The sequence below is a fragment of the Chiloscyllium plagiosum genome, unplaced genomic scaffold (genome assembly GCF_037043375.1).
Source record: "Chiloscyllium plagiosum isolate Xiang-an unplaced genomic scaffold, Cpla_swu_hap1 HiC_scaffold_2, whole genome shotgun sequence".
NCBI classification, from domain to species: domain Eukaryota; kingdom Metazoa; phylum Chordata; class Chondrichthyes; order Orectolobiformes; family Hemiscylliidae; genus Chiloscyllium; species Chiloscyllium plagiosum.
Window position 1 is genome coordinate 93,006,256 of NW_028270140.1, and position 23,253 is coordinate 93,029,508.

General features: G+C 40.0%; 1 protein-coding gene across 4 annotated transcripts in view; it reads right to left on the minus strand.

Moving 5' to 3' along the window:
- fer (fer (fps/fes related) tyrosine kinase) overlaps positions 1–23,253 on the minus strand; it is a 216,893-nt gene that overhangs the window by 32,693 nt on the left and 160,947 nt on the right. For all 4 annotated transcript variants that reach the window (XM_043710381.2, XM_043710372.2, XM_043710364.2 and 1 more), the window contains one exon: positions 8,186–8,309. In XM_043710381.2, coding sequence (XP_043566316.1) covers positions 8,186–8,309 — 124 coding nt within the window. The remainder of the gene's footprint in view (positions 1–8,185; positions 8,310–23,253) is intronic.

The window sequence follows — 23,253 nt, forward strand, 5'->3', positions numbered from 1 at the left end:
GGCAGAAGTGGCAGAGGATAATGTGCTATATCCAGAAATTAGTGGGGTGGAAGGTGAGGACCGGGGTGAGAAGGTTGTGGGTTGGGGGGGGCCGGATTCCAGGGCGGAGGTGCGGGAAGTGGAGGAGATTCCAGAGGGCATTGTTGACCACATCGGGGGAAACTGTGATCCTTGAAATTGGAAGCCATCTAGGATGTCCTGGAGTGGAATTGTTTCTCCTGGGAGCAGATATGGTGTTTCATCTTTAATTATCCTGAATTGTTCAAACAATTTCAACCTACTTGCAGCACTTAACCGATTGTGGCATTACTTGTAAATTGAAATATAAACATACGATTTCACAGGGCGTGCTTGTTTCTGATAGCACTCATTTTATGAGGCAGGGAATCTTATGTCATATCTTAAATGGATCTTCATTCAGTTTTAAGCTCTAATCTGTTTTCCTGTGGTTTTAACTTTTATAATGAAGTATTACTAACATAGCTGTATCAAAAGCTTCTTGAATTTTCTCTCAAGTTTGATCATGTCTTGGTGTTGTTTGTTCTCATTAGTGGGCATGACTAATACACACACGTGTGTGACGTATTTACACACAATTGAGTATATCGTGAAAGAATAAAAAAAGTTCAGAACTGAAACGGATAAAGTTTGGGAAATCAAGGGACTTGGGCATCAGCATGAAAGTGAATTTGATATCGAGGACTGGATACAATCTTGTTCTTATGGTGCAGCAGTCTTGAGAACCCTTATAGCCCTCTCTGAATAATATTTCTTATTTTACATTATGATACACAATATAAAATCGTCATTACAACTTTGGTTCAAACATGGAAAATAGACCAGAATTTCAGAGATGAGCTTGAATGAAAGCTTTTGATATCAAATCAACATTTGACTAAGTGTGCCATCAAAGAATCCAAGCAAACCTAAGTCAATAAACATTAGAGGAATACGCTGCTGGTTGAAATCATAGCACAAATGTTGTGTTTGTAGGTGGTCAATCAGCTGTTGGATATCTGTGCAACAAGGCTCAATCATTTTTCTTTTTTGAGGGCTTCTTTTGAAGTTTCCTCAAGGGTTACTTTTTCATTCTCACTAAGTCTTTAGATGACACAGTCACAGACAATACCCTCATAATACGCATGTTGACATCTGGTGTATTAAGTTGTGCAGAAGCATAAACAATAGACAATAGGTGCAGGAGTAGGCCATTCAGCCCATCGAGCCTGCACCGCCATTCAATATGATCATGGCTGATCATTCCTAATCAGTATTCTGTTCCTGCCTTATCTCCATAACCCTTGATTCCACAATCCTTGAGAGCTCTATCCAACTCTTTCTTAAATGAATCCAGAGACTGGGCCTCCACTGCCCTCTGGGGCAGAGCATTCCACACAGCTACCACTCTCTGGGTTAAGAAGTTTCTCCTCATCTCTGTCCTAAATGGTCTACCCCATATTTTTAAGCTGTGTCCTCTGGTTCGGGCATTCACCCATCAGCTGAAACATGTATCCTGCCTCCAGAGTGTCCAATCCTTTAATAATCTCATATGTCTCAATCAGATCCCCTCTCAGTCTTCTAAACTCAAGGGTATACAAGCCCAGTCGCTCCAGTCTTTCAGTGTAAGGTAATCCCGCCATTCCAGGAATCGACCTCGTGAACCTACGCTGCACTCCCTCAATAGCCAGAATGTCTTTCCTCAAATTCGGAGACCAGAACTGCACACAGTACTCCAGGTGTGGTCTCACCAGGGCCCTGTACAGCTGCAGAAGAACCTCTTTGCTTCTATACTCAATCCCTCTTGTTATGAAGGCCAGCATGCTATTAGATTAGATTAGATTACTTACAGTGTGGAAACAGGCCCTTCGGCACAACAAGTCCACACCGATCCGCCGAAGCACAACCCATTCATTACCCTACATTTACCCCTTTACCTAACACTATGGGCAATTTAGCATGGCCAATTCACCTGACCTACACATCTTTGGAGTGTGGGAGGAAACCGGAGCACCCGGAGGAAACCCACGCAGACACGGGGAGATGTGCAAACTCCACACAGTCAGTTGCCTGAGTCGGGAATTGAACCCAGGTCTCTGGCGCTGTGAGGCAGCAGTGCTAACCACTGTGCAACCGTGCCGCTCAAGAATTAGCTATTAGCCTTCTTCACTACCTGCTGTACCTGCATGCTTATCTTCATTGACTGTCGTACAAGAACACCCAGATCTCTCTGAACTGCCCCTTTACCTAAATTGATTCCATTTAGGTAGTAATCCGCCTTCCTGTTCTTGCCACCAAAATGGATAACCATACATTTATCCACATTAAACTGCATCTGCCATACATCTGCCCACTCACTTAACTTGTCCAGGTCACCCTGTAATCTCCTAACATCCTCATCACATTTCACCCTGCCACCCAGCTTAGTATCATCAGCAAATTTGCTAATGTTATTACTAATACCATCTTCTATATCATAAACATATATTGTAAAAAGCTGTGGTCCTAGTACGGATCCCTGCGGTACCCCACTGGTCACTGCCTGCCATTCCGAAATGGAGCCGTTTATCATTACTCTTTGTTTCCTATCAGCCAACCAACTTTCAATCTATGTTAGTACTTTGCCCCCAATACCATGCGCCCTAACTTTGCTCACTAACCTATGTGGGACTTTATCAAAAGTCCAGGTACACTACATCTACTGAATGTCCCTCGTCCATCTTCATAGATACATCCTCAATGCACAAAGCATTCATTTCATCAACATCATAGCATTTCAACTGGTACAATATAAGTTTCAGCTTTATAAAAAGTGTTTTTTTCAAAACAACAAATAACTGTACATACGAAAATTCATTACCTTGAACACACCTTCCCTAAATTGATGATATTATAGCAAATGTTCCATCACACATGCACAAAGACAGAAGATTTTAAATAGACAGTTATAAGCATACTGACTGCATCTTGGTTCTCAATCTCACATTTAAATTTAATACTCAGTGTTTATTACAACACAATTCACTGCATTTTTCCAAGTAATCTTGAACTTAAACTTGAGATTCCATATTATTTTGCAAGGATGGCATTAACTCCATGATTGAAAGTTAGTTTGGATTCTAGTTAGCTAGCTTTTGCTTTCTTGACAGGTTTGAAACTGTTCTCTCTCCTTAACAACTTCTATCTTTCCCAAAGTTCTCTGGCAAACGCTTTCTCCCTCCTCACAGCCTCCTTCTTATCCCTCACACCGCTCTTATAACTTGTTTCTCTCGACAGCTTCCACGCAACGTTATTTGTCTCACACTTTACAATCTTCTTCACGCCTCATACTTCCCTTGCAGACTCCTTATTCCCCTCCCCACGATCATTTATCTTAGCTGTCACCTTGATATTCATCACACAGTCCCCTCGATAGTGTCCTCACAACCCAGATACAACAACTTGCAGGTGTAAAAAGGGATGTGCAACTAGATGAATTAGTCATGGGAAATGCAAGCTTACAGAAATAGGGTGGGTTTGGATGGGATGCTTTTTGGAGGGTCAGTGTGGTCTCGATGTGCTGAATGGCCTGCTTTCAGGGATTCTACAAAAAGGCACTTCCAGCCTCAGCAAAGGATTCCCTTGTAAAAATCTCACTTTACTGAGCAGCTCTTTGTGACCCACTTCCCAGCCCTCAGTTCTCTGATCCCAGCTTCTTTTGCCCCAGCGCCTTTCTCAGTCACCCCAGCACTAACTCCAATTGCTCCTCTAAACTCAAGTTGTTTCTTTACCACATTTATTGCTGATATCAGCAGCAGCCTCAAGAGAAGAGGATTTAAGGAGCAACATTTCACCATTTCCTTCCATTTATTTGGAGAGGGTGGGGGAAACAGGAGGTACTTTTCTCTAATTGCCCTTGACAGTGAACTTTCCTGGGCGCTTTGGGAACATTTGGGGGCTGACCTTAGGTTTCTGTGCAGACATCTAAAATATTCTAGGCCTGTTGGAGGCTGAGGGGTTACCTGATAGAGGTCTTCTAATTTCCCACCTATCTTTGCACAATTGTATTTTCTTTGAGTTTGATTCTACCTTTGACTTTTTTTTGAAGTTCACCATGGATGGCAGTTCTGTCCCTTTAAAATGTCTTACTTGTTGAATGTATCTTTCTGAAATATCCCCTTAAATGTTTGCTACTGCATCTCTACTGACTTATCCCTTAACCTAATTTGCCAGTTTACTTTCATAAACTCTGCTCTCATAGTCTCATAACACTCTTTGTTTAAATTCAAAATTGGATAAAATTTTTGTATAAAAATCAATCACTAAGAGGTCAGTAATTAGTCCTATCTTGTTTGTCAAAATCAGGTCTAGTTTCAACTATTCTCCAATTTGTGTCATGACATGCTGGTCCTCAGCTAAATTATCTTTATTGAATTGAATTTTCCAGACTATATGCAACCTAAACTCCCAAGTGATAATTGCAGTACCCTTTTGACAAGCTCCCATTGTTTCGTCCTTGAAACTCTGTCATTCCATGTGATTACAGTTAGAGGGTTTACACACAAATCCCACAAGTGGCCTCTTGACTTTATCATTCCACATCTCTATCCAGACTGCTTCTCTATCCTGGTTACTTGAATTTAGGTCATTCCTCTGGATTTGCTGATACCTTCTTACTGGTGACTAGATCATACTTACTTATCCCAATTTGTACTACCAGGTCATTTGTTTTGCTTCAAATGCTACATAAATTCAAATAAGAACATAAGAGCTAGCATGAGTAGGCAATTCAGCCCATCAAGTTTGCACAACCATTGGAAAAGATCAACCATGTTCTCATTCCAGTATCAACTTCACTTTTCTACCCACTCCCCACAACCCTTTACCCTGTAGCTAATTAAAAATCTGTCCATTCACTCCTTAAATTTATTCAGTGGCCCGGTGTTCACTGCACTGTGAGGTAGTGAATCCATAGACTCATGATCCTTTGAAAAAAGTAATTTTTCTTCATCTCTTCTTTAAATCCACCACCCCCATAGTATGGAACTATATCTTTGTTTCCTAGATTTCTCCATAAGGGAAAATGTCCACTCTATGTCTGCTTTGTCAAATCCCTTTAGCATTTTATATACTTCAATTAAATCTCCTCTCATCCTTCTAAGTTCCAGTAAGTCACAATGTCTTTCACTATTTACGTAATCTCTCATTTTATCTGATTTGTTCTTAATTCTGTATTGTCTGTCCCTTTCTGCCATTGTCTGTTTATCATTTTCCACATTACTTCTTTCCCCTGTGCATTTCCCCCACTCTTAGATTCACCACAATGTCCCCAACATATGGGGAAGTAGGTCTGCTGTGTGATTTGTGAACGAGCAATCAACATTTTTAACATGGTATTTATTGTTCTTTTCTTTCACTTCTAATTCTCTTTCTGGTTCAAGTTGCTTCATCTACAAAGAATTCTTGTTAGTTCAGCTGAATTATAGACTAATATGCTTTGTCTTTCCTGCAATTTCTAAGGTTGTGTGCTTAACTCAATCGTTGCTGTCTTCCTAGTTCCTCCTTTTAATTTTAACCTAAACTTATCCACCAATTCTAATAATTCAGCCTTGACTTTTTTTTTTGCAAATCACCCAGGGAAAAGTCTTCAACCTTCAGCAAAGCCTTAGCCACTTCCAAAAAAATGTGACATAAAAATGCAGAAGCCAACTGATTTTTAAAAAAATACTTTTCTAATTATTCTTAGCCTGTTCCTTATTACATACTGACTACATGCAATATTCCATTGCAATTTTCCTTTTTTTGTTATATCCAAGATGGAATAAATGAACTGTTGTGCCAGTTACTTCTTAAGTCACAACATCAAACAAAAATATTATACCCAAGTTTCAATATGACCAATTGTATGCTTTTCCTATATATTGGATATAAAATGAATAGATGAATCAATTGGAGACTTTAGGGTTGGTTCTCACAACTTGTATGAAAACAAATGTTTACCCGCATCTTCAAAGTAAACCAAACCACATGCACACACACTTCAGGTAAGGGGGAAAAAAATGAATGTCTCTTTCTACACATTCAGTTTAAAATAGAAAAAAACATTTTCTAGCCAACGGTAATGTGTATAAAATATGCTCCAATAATGCTTTTCATTGCTTTTTTAAAAAGGTCAATCTGTGCATCTCCATATTCTTCCAAAGCCAAGTCCATAAAGATTAATAAATATGAACCATCTTCATAACAAAAATCAGTGAGTAGGAATAAACAGTTCATTCTTAGGATAGTAGGCTGTTACCAATAGGCACCATAGGATCAATGCTTGAACCATAGCTACTCACAATCTATGTAAATAATTTCTAAGTAGGGACCAACGTTATTATTCCTAATTTTATCAATGACCAAAATTAGGTGGAAATGTGACATAAAGATGATCCAAGGAGACTTCACAGAGATCTGGGGCGCCACAGTGGTTCAGTGGTTAGCACTGTTGCCTCACAGCACCAGGGACCTGGGTTCAATTCCAGCCTCGAGCGACTGTCTGTGTGGAGTTTGCACATTCTCCCTGTGTCTGCATGGGTTTCCTCCGGGTGCTCTGGATTCCTCCCACAGTCCAAAGATGTGCAGGTTAGGTGAATTGGCCATGCTAAATTGCCCATAGGGTTAGGTGCATTAGTCAGGGGAAATATAGGGAATGTGTCTGGGTGGGTTACTCTTCAGAGGGTGTGGATTAGTTGGGTCAAAGGGCCTGTTCTCACACTGTAGGGAATCCAATCATCTAACCTAATCTAAATTTGGACCAGCTCAGTGACTGGGCAACAGCATCACACATGGAATATGATCCAGGTATGCATTGACCATTTTGGATGAGAAAACAGAAGGGCCAAGTAAATAGGTGAGAGGTGGGAAGCTGTAAAGTCCAAATGGACAGGAGTGTCCTTGTTCATGAATCACAAAATACTAACATGCAGATGCAGCCCGGAAGGTAAATGCTATGTTGGCCTTTAGTGCATGGGGATTTGAGTGCAGGAATAAAGATGTCTTGTGCAACTGCAAAAACCCTTGGTGAGACTGCACCTTGAGTACTGTGTATAATTTTGGTTTCTTTATCCAAGGAAGAATATATTTATCAAAGTAGGAGTACAGAGGATCACAAGACTAATTCATGGGATGGTGGAACTGTCTTCTGAGGAGAGATTCAAGAAACTGAGCCTTCATTCTCTAGTTACAAAGGATGAGAGGTGATCACACTAAAACTTACAACAAAAATTGTACAAGACATGACTTGGTAGATATCTATTGGAAATGTTGCATGGCCAGTTAGTCTAGAACCAGAGGTAGAGTTCTGGAATTAGGGGTAAGCCATTTAGATGAAGAGTAAGTTATTTACTCAACAAGTGGCAAATCTTTGGAATTCCCTGCATTAGAGACCTGTGGAAGCTCAATTATTGGCAAGTCAGAAGTTAATAAATTTTAGGATACTAATGGTATCATGAGATATAGGTAAAGTGGAGATAAACGGCAAAGAGATAGATGATCAGTCATGATCTGTTCAAATGACAAAAAAGGTTTTATGTGCAGAACACCCTACTCCTCTATTATGTTGGAGATTGGAAATGTGTCATCTTTCATTACCAGTAGCATTATCCTATGGCCCTGAATGGGTCTACTCCCATTCGTTTTCATTTTACTCATGTGAATTTAAAATGTTTTATTATCTTGTTGTATAGTCCTTGATGCGTTGAATTCATAGTTTTTCTTTCCTCCTAAAACAATACTATCCATATTAAAATATGCTTTATGATGTCAATATTATCCTTTTATATTATATGTTTTGGTTTCCCAGTTCTATTGCAGATACAGCAATCAGAAATTAAACTTCTTGGCTGTCAAAAAGTAACAGAGAAACATTTGAATACAGTGGGGACACAGATCACACTATTAGATATAGCAGGCAAACAGGAGAAAGTGAGGTCTGCAGATACTGGAGATCAGAGCTGAAAATGTGTTGCTGGAAAAGCGCAGCAGGTCAGGCAGCATCCAGGAACAGGAGAATCGACGTTTCGGGCATAAGCCCTTCTAGCAGGCAAACAGCCAAAAAATTGGATGCATTGTGAAGTACAGTTTCTGCAACAGCCAAAAATTCTCTGTAAATAAAATCACATGAAATTGGAAAGGCCTGCAGATGAAATGGGAATATTTTCCTCACCTGTGAATACAGTTCTTTCCTTCGAGATAAGCCATACCAGCAGCAGCATCCAAAGACATCTTCACAAGTTGCTTCATCTTTAATTCATCTTTCTTCTTCCGTAAAAATGAAAGGAAATCACCACCTGGATGTAACACAAGATAAAATGATGGAATGATGTCACAACAATTTACCTATTTTTAGAAAGGAATGCCTATTATTATGACCCCAGCTACTGTTATTACTGAGGACAAAGTAAATCCCAGACTCAAATCTGGCTTGATAGATCATATTTTGTTTTCTTGGTTTTATTAAGGTAGTCTTTCATGATAACACAAACATGCAATGCTGCCGGTTCAGTTCTGACAATAAAACTGAAGTTTATTATGCAAAATAATAGAAAGAAAAAAATAAACCAAACTATTTACATATTGCAGATGTTTAAAAGATTTAGAAACACACAGTACAATACAATCCCATTCATCCCATAACCCTCCTTAACAGTACTCATAGAGAGAACTCCCTTCCATTTCCCATCTGTAGGCTTAATTTAACTCTAACTACAATGCCCAACCTTTGTAACTAATAGCCTTTTCCTGGAGGCTTCATACAACTAGGCTTATACTTTTTCAGCTTCCCACCTGGAATCTTTATACTCTTCACTTTGAGGAAAGCTCTTTCATAATAGCCCTAAATCACCTTATCAGCAGGAACTGTTTTACACATCAAGCTTCAGTCAAGAGTTTACCAAAACTGTCCAACAGAAGCTAAAAAGCTTTTTGTCCCATCCCAGCAAGATATGGGTCTTTCCCCTAATTTTCCAGAATTTTCTGTCTGACGGCCAAATGCAAAATACTTTTATTTTGTTCGCTCTCATAATGTAAGCAAATCTGTTACTTTGCAGTAAGTGTCTCTCCAATACTGTTTGGTAAACTAAATCTTATGGCTATAAAAATACTTACAATTTAATCATTAAATCTCTTCAGATACGTAGAAAACACATAAGCCACAAGTTCAAAATTCAAAACTCCAAATAAAATCGTATTTAAAATGTATATAAATTACACAACTTTCATCACAAAATAAACTACATATTTATTGAACATGCACTTAAATTATCATGAAAAATGCTTACTTGCTAAAAGGTGCAATCAGAACATTTTAGACCTTCTTCACTACTTGTCATTTCTTGATCTCTAACTAACTACTGGACGCAACACAGGAGCAGAGTTGGTCATTCAGCCCATCAAGACTGATCCACCCTTTCGATCTGATTATGTCCGATCACCCACTTTGAAACCTTTTTCCCACAATTATTGTCACAGCCATTAGGTCATTGGTATTTTTAGATTAGATTAGATTAGATTACTTACAGTGTGGAAACAGGCCCTTCGGCCCAACAAGTCCACACCGACCCGCCGAAGCGTAACCCACCCATACCCCTACATTTACCCCTTTACCTAACACTACGGGCAATTTAGCATGGCCAATTCACCTGACCTACACATCTTTGGACTGTGGGAGGAAACCGGAGCCCCCGGAGGAAACCCACGCAGACACGGGGAGAACGTGCAAACTCCACACAGTCAGTCGCCTGAGGCGGGAATTGAACCCAGGTCTCTGGCGCTGTGAGGCAGCAGTGCTAACCACTGTGCCACCGTGCCGCCCAATCTTGTGAGAAAGAGTAACATGCCATTAGTTTTCGTTGCCAGCTGCACATGCATGTTAGCCTTCAGTGACCTCTCTCTCAAACAGCACCAGTAAATCACCTTGTAGGATGTTAGTCCTGATCTTGTTAAGTTTAATCCATCCAGCATGTACAGATCCCACCTTTCCCAATACCAATGCCTCAGAACTCCGATGCCCTCCATCCAACACCAGTTCTCTAAACAGATGTTCAAAAAATGAATCCTTCTATTCCTGTGCTCATTAGCATGTGGCACTGGAGATTATGCTGAGATTACAACATGAAGTACTGCTTTTAAATTAGAGCACAAGACCTTTGAAGAAGTAACAAAGAGGACTGATGAAGGTAGAGTAGTGGACATGATCTACATGGACTTTAGTATGGCATTCAACAAGATTCCACACAGTAGACTAGTTAGCAAGGTTAGAACAAATGGAATGTAGGGAGAACCAGCCACTTGGATATAGAACTGGCTTGAAGGTAGAAGACAGAGGGTGGTGATGGAGGTCTGTTACGAGCAGTGTGCAGCAAGGATTGGTGCTGGGTTCACTGTTTTTGTCATTTATGTAAACGACTTGGATGTGAACATAGGAAGTACGATTACCAAGTTTAAACATGACACCAAAACTTGTGGTACAGTGGATGGCTGAGAAGGCTACTTTAGAGGACAACGAGAATGTGATCAAACAGGCCGCTGGGTCGAAAAGTGACAGATAGAATTTAATTCAGATAAATATGAGGTGCTGCATTTTGGAAAGGCAAATCAGGGCAGGTCTTACACACTGAATGATAAGGACCTTGAAGTGCAGGTTCATAGTTCCTTGAAAGTAGAGTTACAGGTAGATAGGATAATAAAGAAGGCATTTGGTATGCTTGCCTTTACTGGTCAGTGCATGGAGTAAAGGAGATGGGAGGTCATGTTTTAGTTGTACAGGACACTGGTTAGATCACTTTTGGAATACTGCATCCAATTCTGGCCTCCCTGCTATAGAAAGGATGTTGTGAAGCTTGAAAGGGTTCAGAAACGATTTATAAGGATGTTGCCAGGGTTGGAGGGTTTGAACTACAGAGAGAGGCTAAATAGGTTGAGACTATTTTTCCTGGAGCGTCAAATGCTGAGGGGTGGCATCATAGAGGTTTATAAAATCATGAGGGGCATGGATAGGGTGAATAGTCAAGGTCTGTTCTCGGGCTAGGGAGTCCAAACCTAGTGAGCATAGGTTTAAGGTGAGAGGGAAAAGATTTAAAAGGGACCTAAAGGGCAACCTTTTCACTCAGAGGGTGGTGCATGTATGGAATGAACTGCCAGAGTAAGTGGTGGAGTCTGGCACTGTTACAACATTTAAAAGAGTGGATGGGTATATGAATAGGAAGGGTTTAGAGGGATATAGGCCAAATGCTGGCAAATGGGACTAGATTAGTTTAGAATATCTGATCGGCATGGACGAGTTGGACTGAAGGGTTTGTTTCCATGCTCTACAGCTCTCCAATTCCATGACCAGAAAAAAAAGAATAGTAGCAAGCTGGTCAGGTTCCTCAAGCTTGCTCCACCATTCAATAGAATAATCACCAATCCAATATTCCTGATGTCCATTTTCCTGCCTTTTTCCCTGTAACCCTGGATTCCTTACTGATCAAAAATCTATCATCTCAACCTTAAATATAAATAAAGACACTGTTTCTACAGCTCTTTGTGGCAAGGAGTTCCAAAGACTCACAACCCTGCAAGAAGAAATTCTTCCACTTGTCAGTCATGAGGGGAAAAATCTTCTCAGCATTTACTTTGTTAAGCTCTTTAAGAATCCTTGAAGTTTCAATGATATCACCTTTCGTTCTTGGCAATGTCAATGAGTACAGTCCCAACCTGTTTAGACTTTGCAGATAAGACAATCCCTCCACACCAGGGATTATCCTGGTGAAACGTTTTCTGAATTGCCTCCAATGAAACAATCTTTCCTTAACTAAGGACCAAAACTGCCTCCAGTACTTAAGATGTGGCTTCATCAGCACCTTGTACAGTTGCAGCAAAACTTGCCGACTCTTTTTTTGTTAACCCCATTGAAAAGAGCCAACATTTCATTTGTTTTCCTGATTAGGAAGATACTACAGTTTGCTGATACGATTGGGGCATTTAAGGAACTTTTAGATAAGCAAATTAATATGCAAGGAACGGAGGAATATGGACCAACAGCAGGCAGAAACAATTAGTTTAATTTGGCATCATGTTCAGCACAACAAAGGGCCTGTTTCTGTGCTGTACTGTTCAATGTTCGATTACCTGCTGCATTTGTGTGCTAGCTTTCTGTTTCATGCACAAGTAACCCCAAGTCCCTTTATGTTGCAGCTTTCTACAGGTTTTCTCCATTTAAAAATACTGTTCTTTTGTTCTCCCTTTCAAAATGAATGACTTCATTTTCCCACATTATGTTCCATCGGCCAACGTTTTGCCCACTCACTTGACCTATCAATATCTCTGTAACCGCCTCCCATTCCTCTCTGCTTCGGTTCCTAACTTGTCATGTGACCACCTCCCCAAAAGTGCTATCCACATAGTTGTCTGCCTCGCAGATACATAACAGTGACTCCAGCTGTAGCTCAAGTTCTGCAACCTGAACTTCAAGCTTGCCAATAAACAGAAATGCTGAATAAAATCAGCCAATTTGGCAGCTTTTGTGGATGGAAGTAAAGTTAACATTTTGAGTCTGATATGGCTCTTCTTCACAACTTTTGTTCAAGTTTATGCAGCTGTTTACACTTACCGCAGATAAATGCACATGGCATGTCCTTGACTTCCCATATACCATAAGACATGCATTCTGTTTGATTAAATTGACCTGCCATACTGCGATTTTAAAAAAATACTCCTTACAATTAGAAGAACAACTACATACCAATTACTCACCAATCAACTTCTTCCCCAAAGCAAGAGCCAATTCCTGAAGGCTGAAAAACCAGTCAGAGAAAGCAACACCTTCTTCCCCTCCTCACTGAAATCCTTTGCTCACCAACTCCCAATTAACATTCAGCAGAGGTGAGGCAGCACTTAGCCTTCTTCTTAAGCTCTCTGAAGAACAATTGAATTCAAGCTTCTGAAAACAGTTTAAAAGAGCCACCTTCTAACCTGCTGGAGCTGCTCTCAGAACTCAAGGCTGACAACAAATTCAGTTTCTTGAAATCTACAGGATAATTTTTAACTAAACATCAGATTTATCATCTGGATTTCTCCCTTAAAAGGTGCCTAAATATCTTGAACTTGCACAAGTTTTGTGTTTTGCATAGGTCTTCAGTGCACATCACTAAAAGAAGCAATTTCTATCAGGTAAACTGTACTTCCAACAAAGAGTCCCTTCTTATTTAATTAAAAAAAAAGTGCGGGTCTTGACAATAATGTTGGTGACCAACTTAGGAAAGAAAATTTTAATAAAAACAAAGAACTATAATTGCTGGAAATCTGAAACAAAAACAAAGCGTTGCAGAAACTTTAGCAGCATCTGTGGAGAAGGAAACAGAGTTAATGTTTTGAGTCCAGTGACCTTTTGTCAGAAATTGTTAGGTGGTCAGTAGTGACTGACTACATTGGGAAGAAACAGTATACAAAAAGCCATAACTTTGCACATATGTGGCATAGTGGGATATCGTACTTAGAGGGGTTATCTTATATTATATTGGAAATAGTAATTCACAATTTAAACTACCACCTGACCTGTATGCAGAAGAGGACGCTTCAATCTGATTCTAACATACAAAATGGAAAAAGTATGAAAAATATAATTTTTGGAATTAATCAAATTTCATAGTACAGAAGGAGGCCATTTGATCCATCATGTCTTTATCAGTTTCCAAGCGAGCTACCCAGCTAGTCCCATTCTCTAGCCCTATCTTCATAGCCATCTAAATTCATCACATTCAAGTTTAAATCCAGCTCTCTTCTGAAATCTGGTATGGAATGTACCTCCAGGCAGCACATTCCAAATCCTAACAACTCTGAGGAAAAATGTTTCTCCTTATCTCACTCCTAGTTCCCTTGCTGACAATCTTGAAATCGTGACCACTAGTTAGTGACATATCAATGACTGGAAACAGAATATCTTTTTTTACCCTGTCAAAATTGTTCATAATTTTAAACATCTCAATAAGGTCACCTCTTAATCTTCTTGGCTTTGGGGAAATAAACCCAATTCTTCTACTCTTCCCTTGTACCTAATATCTCCTTGTTCCTGGTATCATTTCAGTAACTTTCCTCCGCGCTCTCTCCAGAGCCTTAACATTCTCCATTAAATAAGATGACCAGAAATGAACATAACCGTCCAAATGTGGTCTAATTATTTAGAGGGGTTAAGAATCATTTCCTTACTTTTATACTTCATATCTATAAGTCTTCTTGACAAGTGTTTTAACTTGCCTGGCAACTTTCAGAGAATCATGCATATGGACCCCAAAGTATGCTCCCGTAGTTCCCTCAAATTTACGCCACTAAGTCCGTACGGTCTCTCTGTTTCTATCAAAATTCATTACCTCACATTTCTCTGCATTGAAAGTTATCTTCCAAGTGTCTGCCCATTTGGTCAACCTGTCAATGTTCTTCTGATTTAGCCAACTTGTCAATGTCCCTTATGTTGCTTTTGCAAGAAATACACTCTGAGGAATGAGGTGTAACAATGTATGCAGACAATTACTACTACATAAATATAAGTCTTGTTGATAACCATTTTCATTAAACAACTATCATTCTTCACAATTCCTTTTGCTCCAATTTGTTAAAGAGAATAAAGAATAATTTGATCAAGTACTGTCAAATGAATTGGCTTTACTCCTCCCCTTTTCAATACTACAGATTATAGTGCATCTAATGTTCATATAACAAATGAAAACATACCTAATAACACAAGAATATAAGTGTTTTCATTTGGTAGTGCAGCATTTGAATGTTGCTGGAAGAACAGGCACATTGTTGAAGTTTTGCCTTGTACTCATCGAGACAGATACAAGAATGCCAAATTTCAAAGACAGCAACAATTTATACTGGATGAGAAAAGCAGGACGATTGCTCGGTACGTTAACTCAAATTGGTCGAGGCATTGCCATTGAGAAAGCATCTCAAAACAACTGTGTCCTAGGCTTTTGTTTAATTTTTTAAAAAATGCCTGCATGTTCATTGGCTCGATAGTCAGTATGATTCACACTAAAGTCAACAGCTCGGAGTCTGATTCCCATTCCAGCCAGTGAGGTTCAGGGTCTGCCTTGCAGAAAACTCAACAAGAAGAATCAGAAGGCAGTGTGGTCAACTGTAGCACTGCTACTGCTGCAGCTCCAGTTAAATTGTTAGATTCACCGAATATGAGAGCAAGGTAGATTGTTCAGTTAAATGGGGAAACAATGAGAAAGTTTTATTGTAAATAAAGTTACAGTACTTTGAAATGAGATGCCCTGTAAAAAGGGTGGTGAAAACAAATTAACAGAAACATAGCGAAGGAAATTGAATTTATACTTGAAAATGATAAATTTACAGAGCTTTGGGGAAAAATGGGGTGGGAGGGGGGTGTGTGGAATCATATAGCTCCTTCAAAGAGATGAAATACCATACTCCTTCTATGTTGTAAAACCCAGCATTCCCAAGAACATTTGTCCAATTATTAGTTATTAGCCAATTTCAGTTGGAAAGTAAATGATTACCATCCACTGTTTTAAGTGCATACATGAGTGCCCAAACAGGATTTGGATCAGTGATGCTGACAACAAATGAATAACCAGTAAATGAAATATCACCACTTATGAGAGATATTGAAGGGCTGTTAACATCCAAAAAATCTTAAGGAGTGATATTCTTAATTGCATAAGGTACGGTAAAGAAACTTACTGGAAGAAAATGGCCTTAACATTACAGAATCACTGCAAAAAAGTGATAAGGAGAAAAGTAATAATATAGTTGTGAATGCTAGGTGTCTAAGAATTTGATACTTTTATCAAGTCCTACCCCAGGACTTGAGCACAAAAATCAAGGCTGACTCTCGAGTGCAGTACTGAGAGAGTGCTGCACTGTTAGAAGTGCCAACTTTCGGATGTGAAACTGAATTCCCATCTACCTACTCAGGTAGATGTAAAAGATCACATGGTACTATTTTGATGATCATCAAGGGAATTATCCCGAGAGAGTCAATAGTTGACCCGTAATAAAAATCACCAAAACAGATTATCTGACCATTGTCAGTTTGCTGTTTGAATTTACGATGGTGACAACTCTTCAAAACTATTGGCTGAAAACTGCTGTCAGATATCTCGTGATTAGAAAATGTGCTATACAGATTTTTTTTGTAGAACTGCTCAAGATTTAAATCAAATATTCAAACATCAAATGAAGTACTGGACAGTATAACTTAGGACTGAAGTTCCTGATGCCCTCAGAAAGTATAACTTCAGAATGGTAGTTGAAATATAATGATCTGTTCTTGCAGGCCCATAGCACACAAGCACATTCGGACACAATGGGTATTCAGTATCACTCAGACATAAGCCAATTTTACTCAATTATTATGCGTCTAACATACACAACGTAATATAAAGGGTCCAATATTATGAAAAAAAGCTCATGGAATAATCAATTCTGCAGTTTTGTAACCTACTTTATTGGATGTGCGAACCATCTACTGAATGCAAGAAAGTAATGTAGGTAAAACCTAAGAATTTGTGTGCCTGAGAGTTAAAGCCAAAGAATAAAACCAAGATGTGATGAACGCTCAACAACCTGAAACATTAAGACTGTTCACAGATGTTGGCTGAACTGCTAGGTTTTTTCAACATGCCCTGTTTTTAATTGACGATCAATATTTCATTGTTACGTCATTGTTTTGCCAGGGGAAAGCATACTTCTAGGTACCGCAGCTGAAATTCAAAATACAGTCCAACAAAAAAAAATTGAATTACTGTGCCTGCACTCAAGGGTTAAACTGCAAAAACTGAGAGGTAACCAGAAGAAAATAAAAATAGCTTACTTTTTAAAGAAAACATTTTACATAACTGAGGTGAAGGAGCAGTACTAGGATTACACAATGCCACCTAGTAAATTGAATCAACTTCATACTTCTGTGGCATGAATCACAAAACTAAAATTAATTTTTTTAAAAATTGTGGAAAGTCATCACTTTCAATTTTTTTCAACAATGTGATTCTAATGTTTTTGTGTCTGGACTGAACCACATTGTTTGCGTTTTTCCCATTTCACAAAAGATGAAATGACTTAATGTGCACTTTTATTAATGTCTTTCCTGTATTCAGGATGACCCAAAGAGCGCCACAATGAATTATAAATTTTGAATTGCGGTTGCTGTTGCAATGAGCTAAAAACATCAGCGTGATTGAGGGTATTCAGCCTGTTGTGTCTGTGCTGACCCTTTGAAAAACAATGGCACTTAGTCCTTCATCCCATTTTATTGTCAGCAACCATGTAAAATTAGTCAACCACAAGGACCTGTCCAATTTCCTTCTAAATCTATGGAGTCAGTTTCAGGCACAGACACTCCAGTAGAGTACTGACAACTCTTGTGAAAAAAATGTTTCCTTAACTTCCTGCCGCTGTTTGCTGACAATTTGAATCCATGGCTTCTCGTTAATGACCAATGCATCAGAGGGAATTTCTGCACAGGAATATTCCATACGTTGTAATGAGTTAAGTTATCTGATAATCTATTAGTAACCGTCACTGAAAGATAAGTAGTAAGCAAAACACCAGACCTCAACTATTTCAACTTGTAATAGTTCTATGCTTTTTTTTACTTGAATCTCATGGGAGATAGAACTTTGGATTTTATACTTCATCAGGAGTATCTTAAGATTGCAGGATGTCCCATTCAGAGTTAGAGAATTACAGCACAGAAAGAGACGGCTTGGCCCAATTAAGACAGAGGTGAGGAAAACTTTCTTCTCTCAGAGGGTTGTCAGTTTCTGGATTTCTCTTCAAGAGCGAATAGTGGAGGCTGGGTCACTGAATAACCAGAGAGTCAATAGGTTATATGGAGCAAACAGATAAATGGAGTTGAAGTGATATTTGATCAGCTATTGCAGATGGCACTGAATTTGGAATAATTCAAAACTGTGAGGACAACATGGAATTTCAAAATGGCATTAACAAGTTAGTAGAATGACAGATAAGTGGCAGATGATGTTCAATACAAAGAAGTGAGAGTGATGCACTTTTGTTGAAGAAAGACAAGAATAAATGGAGGTTGGATTCTAAAGGGAGTGGAGGAGCAGAGTGACCTTGGTGTATATAAGCACAGATCACTAAAGGTGGCAGGACAAGTGGATTGCAGTTAATAAAGCTTACTGTTTTTTTGGCTTTCTTAGTCGGGGCATACAGTACGACTCAGCATGGACATCCACTATAAACCCACTCACTCCCACAGCTACCTGTTCTACATCTTCTCCCATCCTGCCTCCTTTCTAAAAAAGCTATCCCTTATTCCCAATTCCTCCACTGCATCTGCTCCCAGGAGGACCAATTCCACCACAGAACATGATAGCTAGCCTCCTCCTTCAAAGACCGCAATTTCCCCTCTCATGTGGTCGATGATGCCCTCCAGTGCATCTCATCCATTTCCTGCACCTGTCCCCTCGAACCCCACCTGTCCAACCACAACAAGGACAGAACTCCCCTCCCCCCAAATCCTCACCTTTCACCCACTCAAACTCCAGACACATCGCATTATCCTCTGCCATTTCCATCACCTACAAACAGACCCCAACACCAGAGATATATTTCTCTCCCCAACCCTATTTGCGTTCCTTAAAGACCATTCCCTCTGTGACTCCCTTGTTAGGTCCACGCCCCCCCCACCAATCTACCATACCGTCCCGGCACCTTCCCCTGCCACCGCAAGAAATGCAAAACCTGCGCCCACACCTCCCCCCTTACTTCCGTCCAGGACACCAAAGGAGCCTTCCACATCAGTCAGTTTTACCAGCACCTCCACACATCTCATCTACTGTATCCGTTGCTCCCAATGTCTCCTCGACATTGGGGAGACAGGATGCCTACTTGTGGAATGCTTCAGATAACATCTCCGGGACACACTCATGAAATAATCCCACTGCCCTGTGGCCGAATTCTTTAATTCCCCCTCCCACATGCAGGTCCTGGGCCTCCTCCACCGCCAAACCCTTACCACCCTACACCTGGAGGAAAACTGTCTCATATTCCCTTATGTGACCCTCCAACCATACAGAATCAACGTGGATTTCACCAGTTTCCTCATTCCCCCTCCCCCCACCTTATCCCAAATCCTCCTACCAACTCAGCACCACCCATTTGACCTGTTGCCTTCATCCCCTAGTTCATCTACCTACTGCATTCCCAGCCACCTTCCCTCATTCCCACCCCCCCTCCCATTTATCTCTCAGCCCCCTTGGGCCACCCCCTCATTCCTGATGAAGAGCTTATGCTTGAAATGTTGATTCTCCTGCTCCTTGGATGCTGCCTGACCGGCTGTGCTTTTCCAGCACCAACTCTTCAACATAGAGTATAACAGCAAGGACTGATGTTGAACTTGTTCGATGATGTGGAAATGCCAGTGTTGGACTGGGTTAGACAAGGTCAAAAATCACACAATACTAGGTTATAGTCCAACGGGTTTATTTGAAAACACTAGCTTTCAGAGCACTGCTCCTTCATGAGATCCTAGTGAGAGAGGAAGACCTTAGACACAGAATTTGTAAAGAAAAGATTGAAGGGTCATATAATTCATGCAAACGAACTGAATGCACCTAAGGCGGCTCTTAAATCTTTAATCAGTTCAAATGGAGATGCAGGTTTTGATTGATTAATATGCAAATCCCAGAATTTCTTTCACGTCACTGCCCTAGGATAAGTTAAGATGTTATTAATATAAGGGAGGTGACACCTACAGTCAGAGAGCCAAGTTTGGTACCCATCAGGACAGCCTTAAACGGGATCTTGGGTTCATGTCACACTACAGGTCACCCCACCACATTATATACTCATACACAAACACACACAGACATTCACACAGACCCTCTCTAATACACACACACACTCTCACACACAAGCACTCTCTCAGATGCATATACTCCCTCACACTTACACACTCTCTCTCCCCCCTCACACACAAGCACTCTCTCAAAAACACACGCACCCTCTCCCTCACAAGAACACACACACATACAAAATATCTCTCCCCTTCTCTCTCACTCACACACATACAAAATTTCTCTATCCCACTCTCTCTCTCTCACACACACACACACACGCACGCACACACATATAAATCTGTGGGATGAATTTACATTTGCAGATACATTTTATTTTGTTCAAGAAGCACACAATTTGTGGAGAGTAAATGTGGCATTTTATACACTCATACTTTGGAAATAAAACCAGTCTGACTCCAAGTTAAGGCACAGACAGATTCCAAACAAGATCTCACATCTAAAACACATTGTCTGGCCAGAGGTGTCACTTTCTTCATATTGATAACACTAAGTTATTTCAGGGGAGTGACTTGAAAGAAATTCTGGGATTTGCATATGAATCAACCAAAACCTGCACCTTCATTCTAACTTAAAGATTTATGAAGCATCTTAGATGTGTTCAATTCATTCACACGAGCTGTATGACCCTTGGTCTTTTCCTTATAAATTCTGTGTTTAAGGTCTTCCTCTCTCACTAGCACCTGATGAAGGAGCAGTGCTCCAAAACCTAGGGTTTTCAAATAAACCTGTTGGACTATAACCTGGTGTTGTGTGATTTTTGAACTTGTACAAGACACTTGTTTGAGTATTGTGCAAATATGTGGGATCCACAAGACAGGAAAGTTGAGAATTTCCTGGACAGAGTGCAGAAGTGATTTACAAGAATGTTTCTCATGCATGGAACCAGTTATGAGGATAGATTAAAGAAGTTGGGACTGTTCTTAGCGATAAGGCGGCTGAAAGAAGGAGTGATCAAAATTTTCAAAATTATTAATGAATCAGACAGAGTGGGTAGGGAAATGTTCCTGCCCATAAGAGAAAAAGAACAAGAGGTGAATGATTTACAGCATCGTACAAATGAAACAAGGATGATATAAGAAAAAAACTTCTTCACAGAATGAGTTTTCGGGTATGGAATGTGCTGCTTGGAAATGTAGTGGAAGCAGGTTCGATTGAGGTATTCAAGAGGGTAGCTGGTGATTATTTGGATAGAAATCACGTTCAGGGATATAAAAATCATGTCATGCAAAAAGCCTAATTAATAATATTGTTGTAAAAGAACTTTTAGGGATGAGTAATGACAACATTATAGAATTTTACGTTATGTTTGAAAGTGAAATAATTCAAACTGGTGTTAAATTTGAAGGAGGGACATTCTTGAAACACGAGTCCCAAAATGGTTGAGTTGGATTAGGAAAATACTTACAGTCATACAGCATGGAAAGCCTTCAGTCCAACTCGTCCATGCCTCCCAAATTTCTCAAACTAAACAAGCCCCATTTGCGTACATTTGGCCCATATCTGGCTAAACGTTTCCTATTCATGTATCTGTCCAAATGTCTTTTAAATATTGCAACTGTACCTGCATCCACCACTTCTCTGGCAGTTCACCACCTTCTTCACGAAAAAGTTGTCGCTCAAAGTCCTTTTTAAATCTTTCTCCTCTCACTTTAAAATATGTGCCTCATCATTTTATAAACCTCTAAGGTTACTCCTCAACCTCTTATGGACCAGTGAAAAATGCCCAAGGTTATCCAACCTCTCCTTATAACTCAAACTCTCCAGTCTCAGTAGAATCATTGTAAATTTTTTCTGCACCCTACTCCAATTTAATAACATTCTTCCTATCACAGGGTTATCAGAATTATACAGAATATTCCAAAAGTGGCCTCACCAACATCCTGTACAATCGCAACATGATGTCCCAACTCCTAAATTCAACGGTCTGAGCAATGAAAACAAGCTTGCCAAATGCCTTCTTTACCACTCACTTTATTGAAAATTGCATCACAGATAAATAATGTACATGAATCCCTAGGTCTCTGTTTCATCTGAACTGGAGGGGGACCAATATCCCGGCTGCAAGATTTGTTAGTACTACTCGGGAACCTTTAAAACTAGTACGAGGGGGTTGGGAGAAGGGGATAAGAAGAGAGAAAGTTGAGGATAGTGGAAGACAGGAAGTTAACTAGACAAGGAAAGCAAGAGCATGTCAGAGAATAAAGTAATTCTGATTAAGTAAACTGCATTTTTTTCAATGCAAGAGATCTAACTGATAATGTGGATGAATGCAGAGCATGTATGGGAATATGGGACAGGGATGTCATAGCTATTACAGAAACATGGCTGAGGGAGAGATAGGATTGGTATTAGGATACAAGGGATACAAAGGGAGGCAAGAGAGGAGGGCAAGTGGCATTTTTGCTTAGAGAGATCACTGCTGCTATACTCAGAGGATATTCACATGAGATTATCCAGTGAATCTATATTTCATCTATATGGGTGGAACTTATTAGGAGTGTATTAGATTCAAAGAAAAAAAAACTTGCAACTACTGTGGTTATGTGGCGCGTCCAGTTCATTAAGAAACAATATAACCACTACTGCCCCTCAACATTCAATGGTGTTACCAACACCAAATCCCCACTAAAAACATCCTGGAGGTTGAAACTAAACTGGACGTGCCACATAAACACACTGGCTGCAAGAGCAATTCAAAGGCTAGAAATACTTCTGTGAGTAACTCACCTTCTGATTCCCCAAAGCCCGTCCACCATCTATATGGCACAAGTCAGGAGTGTGATGGAATACTCCTCAATTGCTTAGATGAGTGCAGCTCCAACAACACTCAAGAAACTTGACACCATCTAAGACAAAGCAGCCCACTTGATTGGCACCACATTGACAAACATCCATTCCCTCCACCACCAATGGTCAGTAGCAGCAATGTGTACTATCTACAAAATACACTGTAGAAATTCACCAAAGATCCTCAGGCAGCACCTTCCATACCCACGACCACTTCTATCGAGAAAGACAAGGGCAGCAGATGCATGGGGACACCACCACCTTCAATTTCCCCTCCAAACCATTCACCATCCTGACTTGGAAATATATCACACTTCCTTCACTTTCCCAGAGTTAAAATCCTGGAATTCCCTCCCGAATGGCATTGTGGGTCAACCAACAGCCGATGGATGCAGCGGTTCAAGGTGGCAGCTCACCCCCATCCTCTCAAAGGCAGCTAGGGATGGACAATAAATGCTGGTCAGCCATTAATACCCACATCCCACAGATGAGTTCAAAATAGGATATTAACTCTGGTGAAGCAGAATCTGTACAGATAGAGCTTAGAAACATCAAGAGGAAGGAAACAATAGTGAGTTTTGAATATGAATCCGCAAACTATATTGATAATATT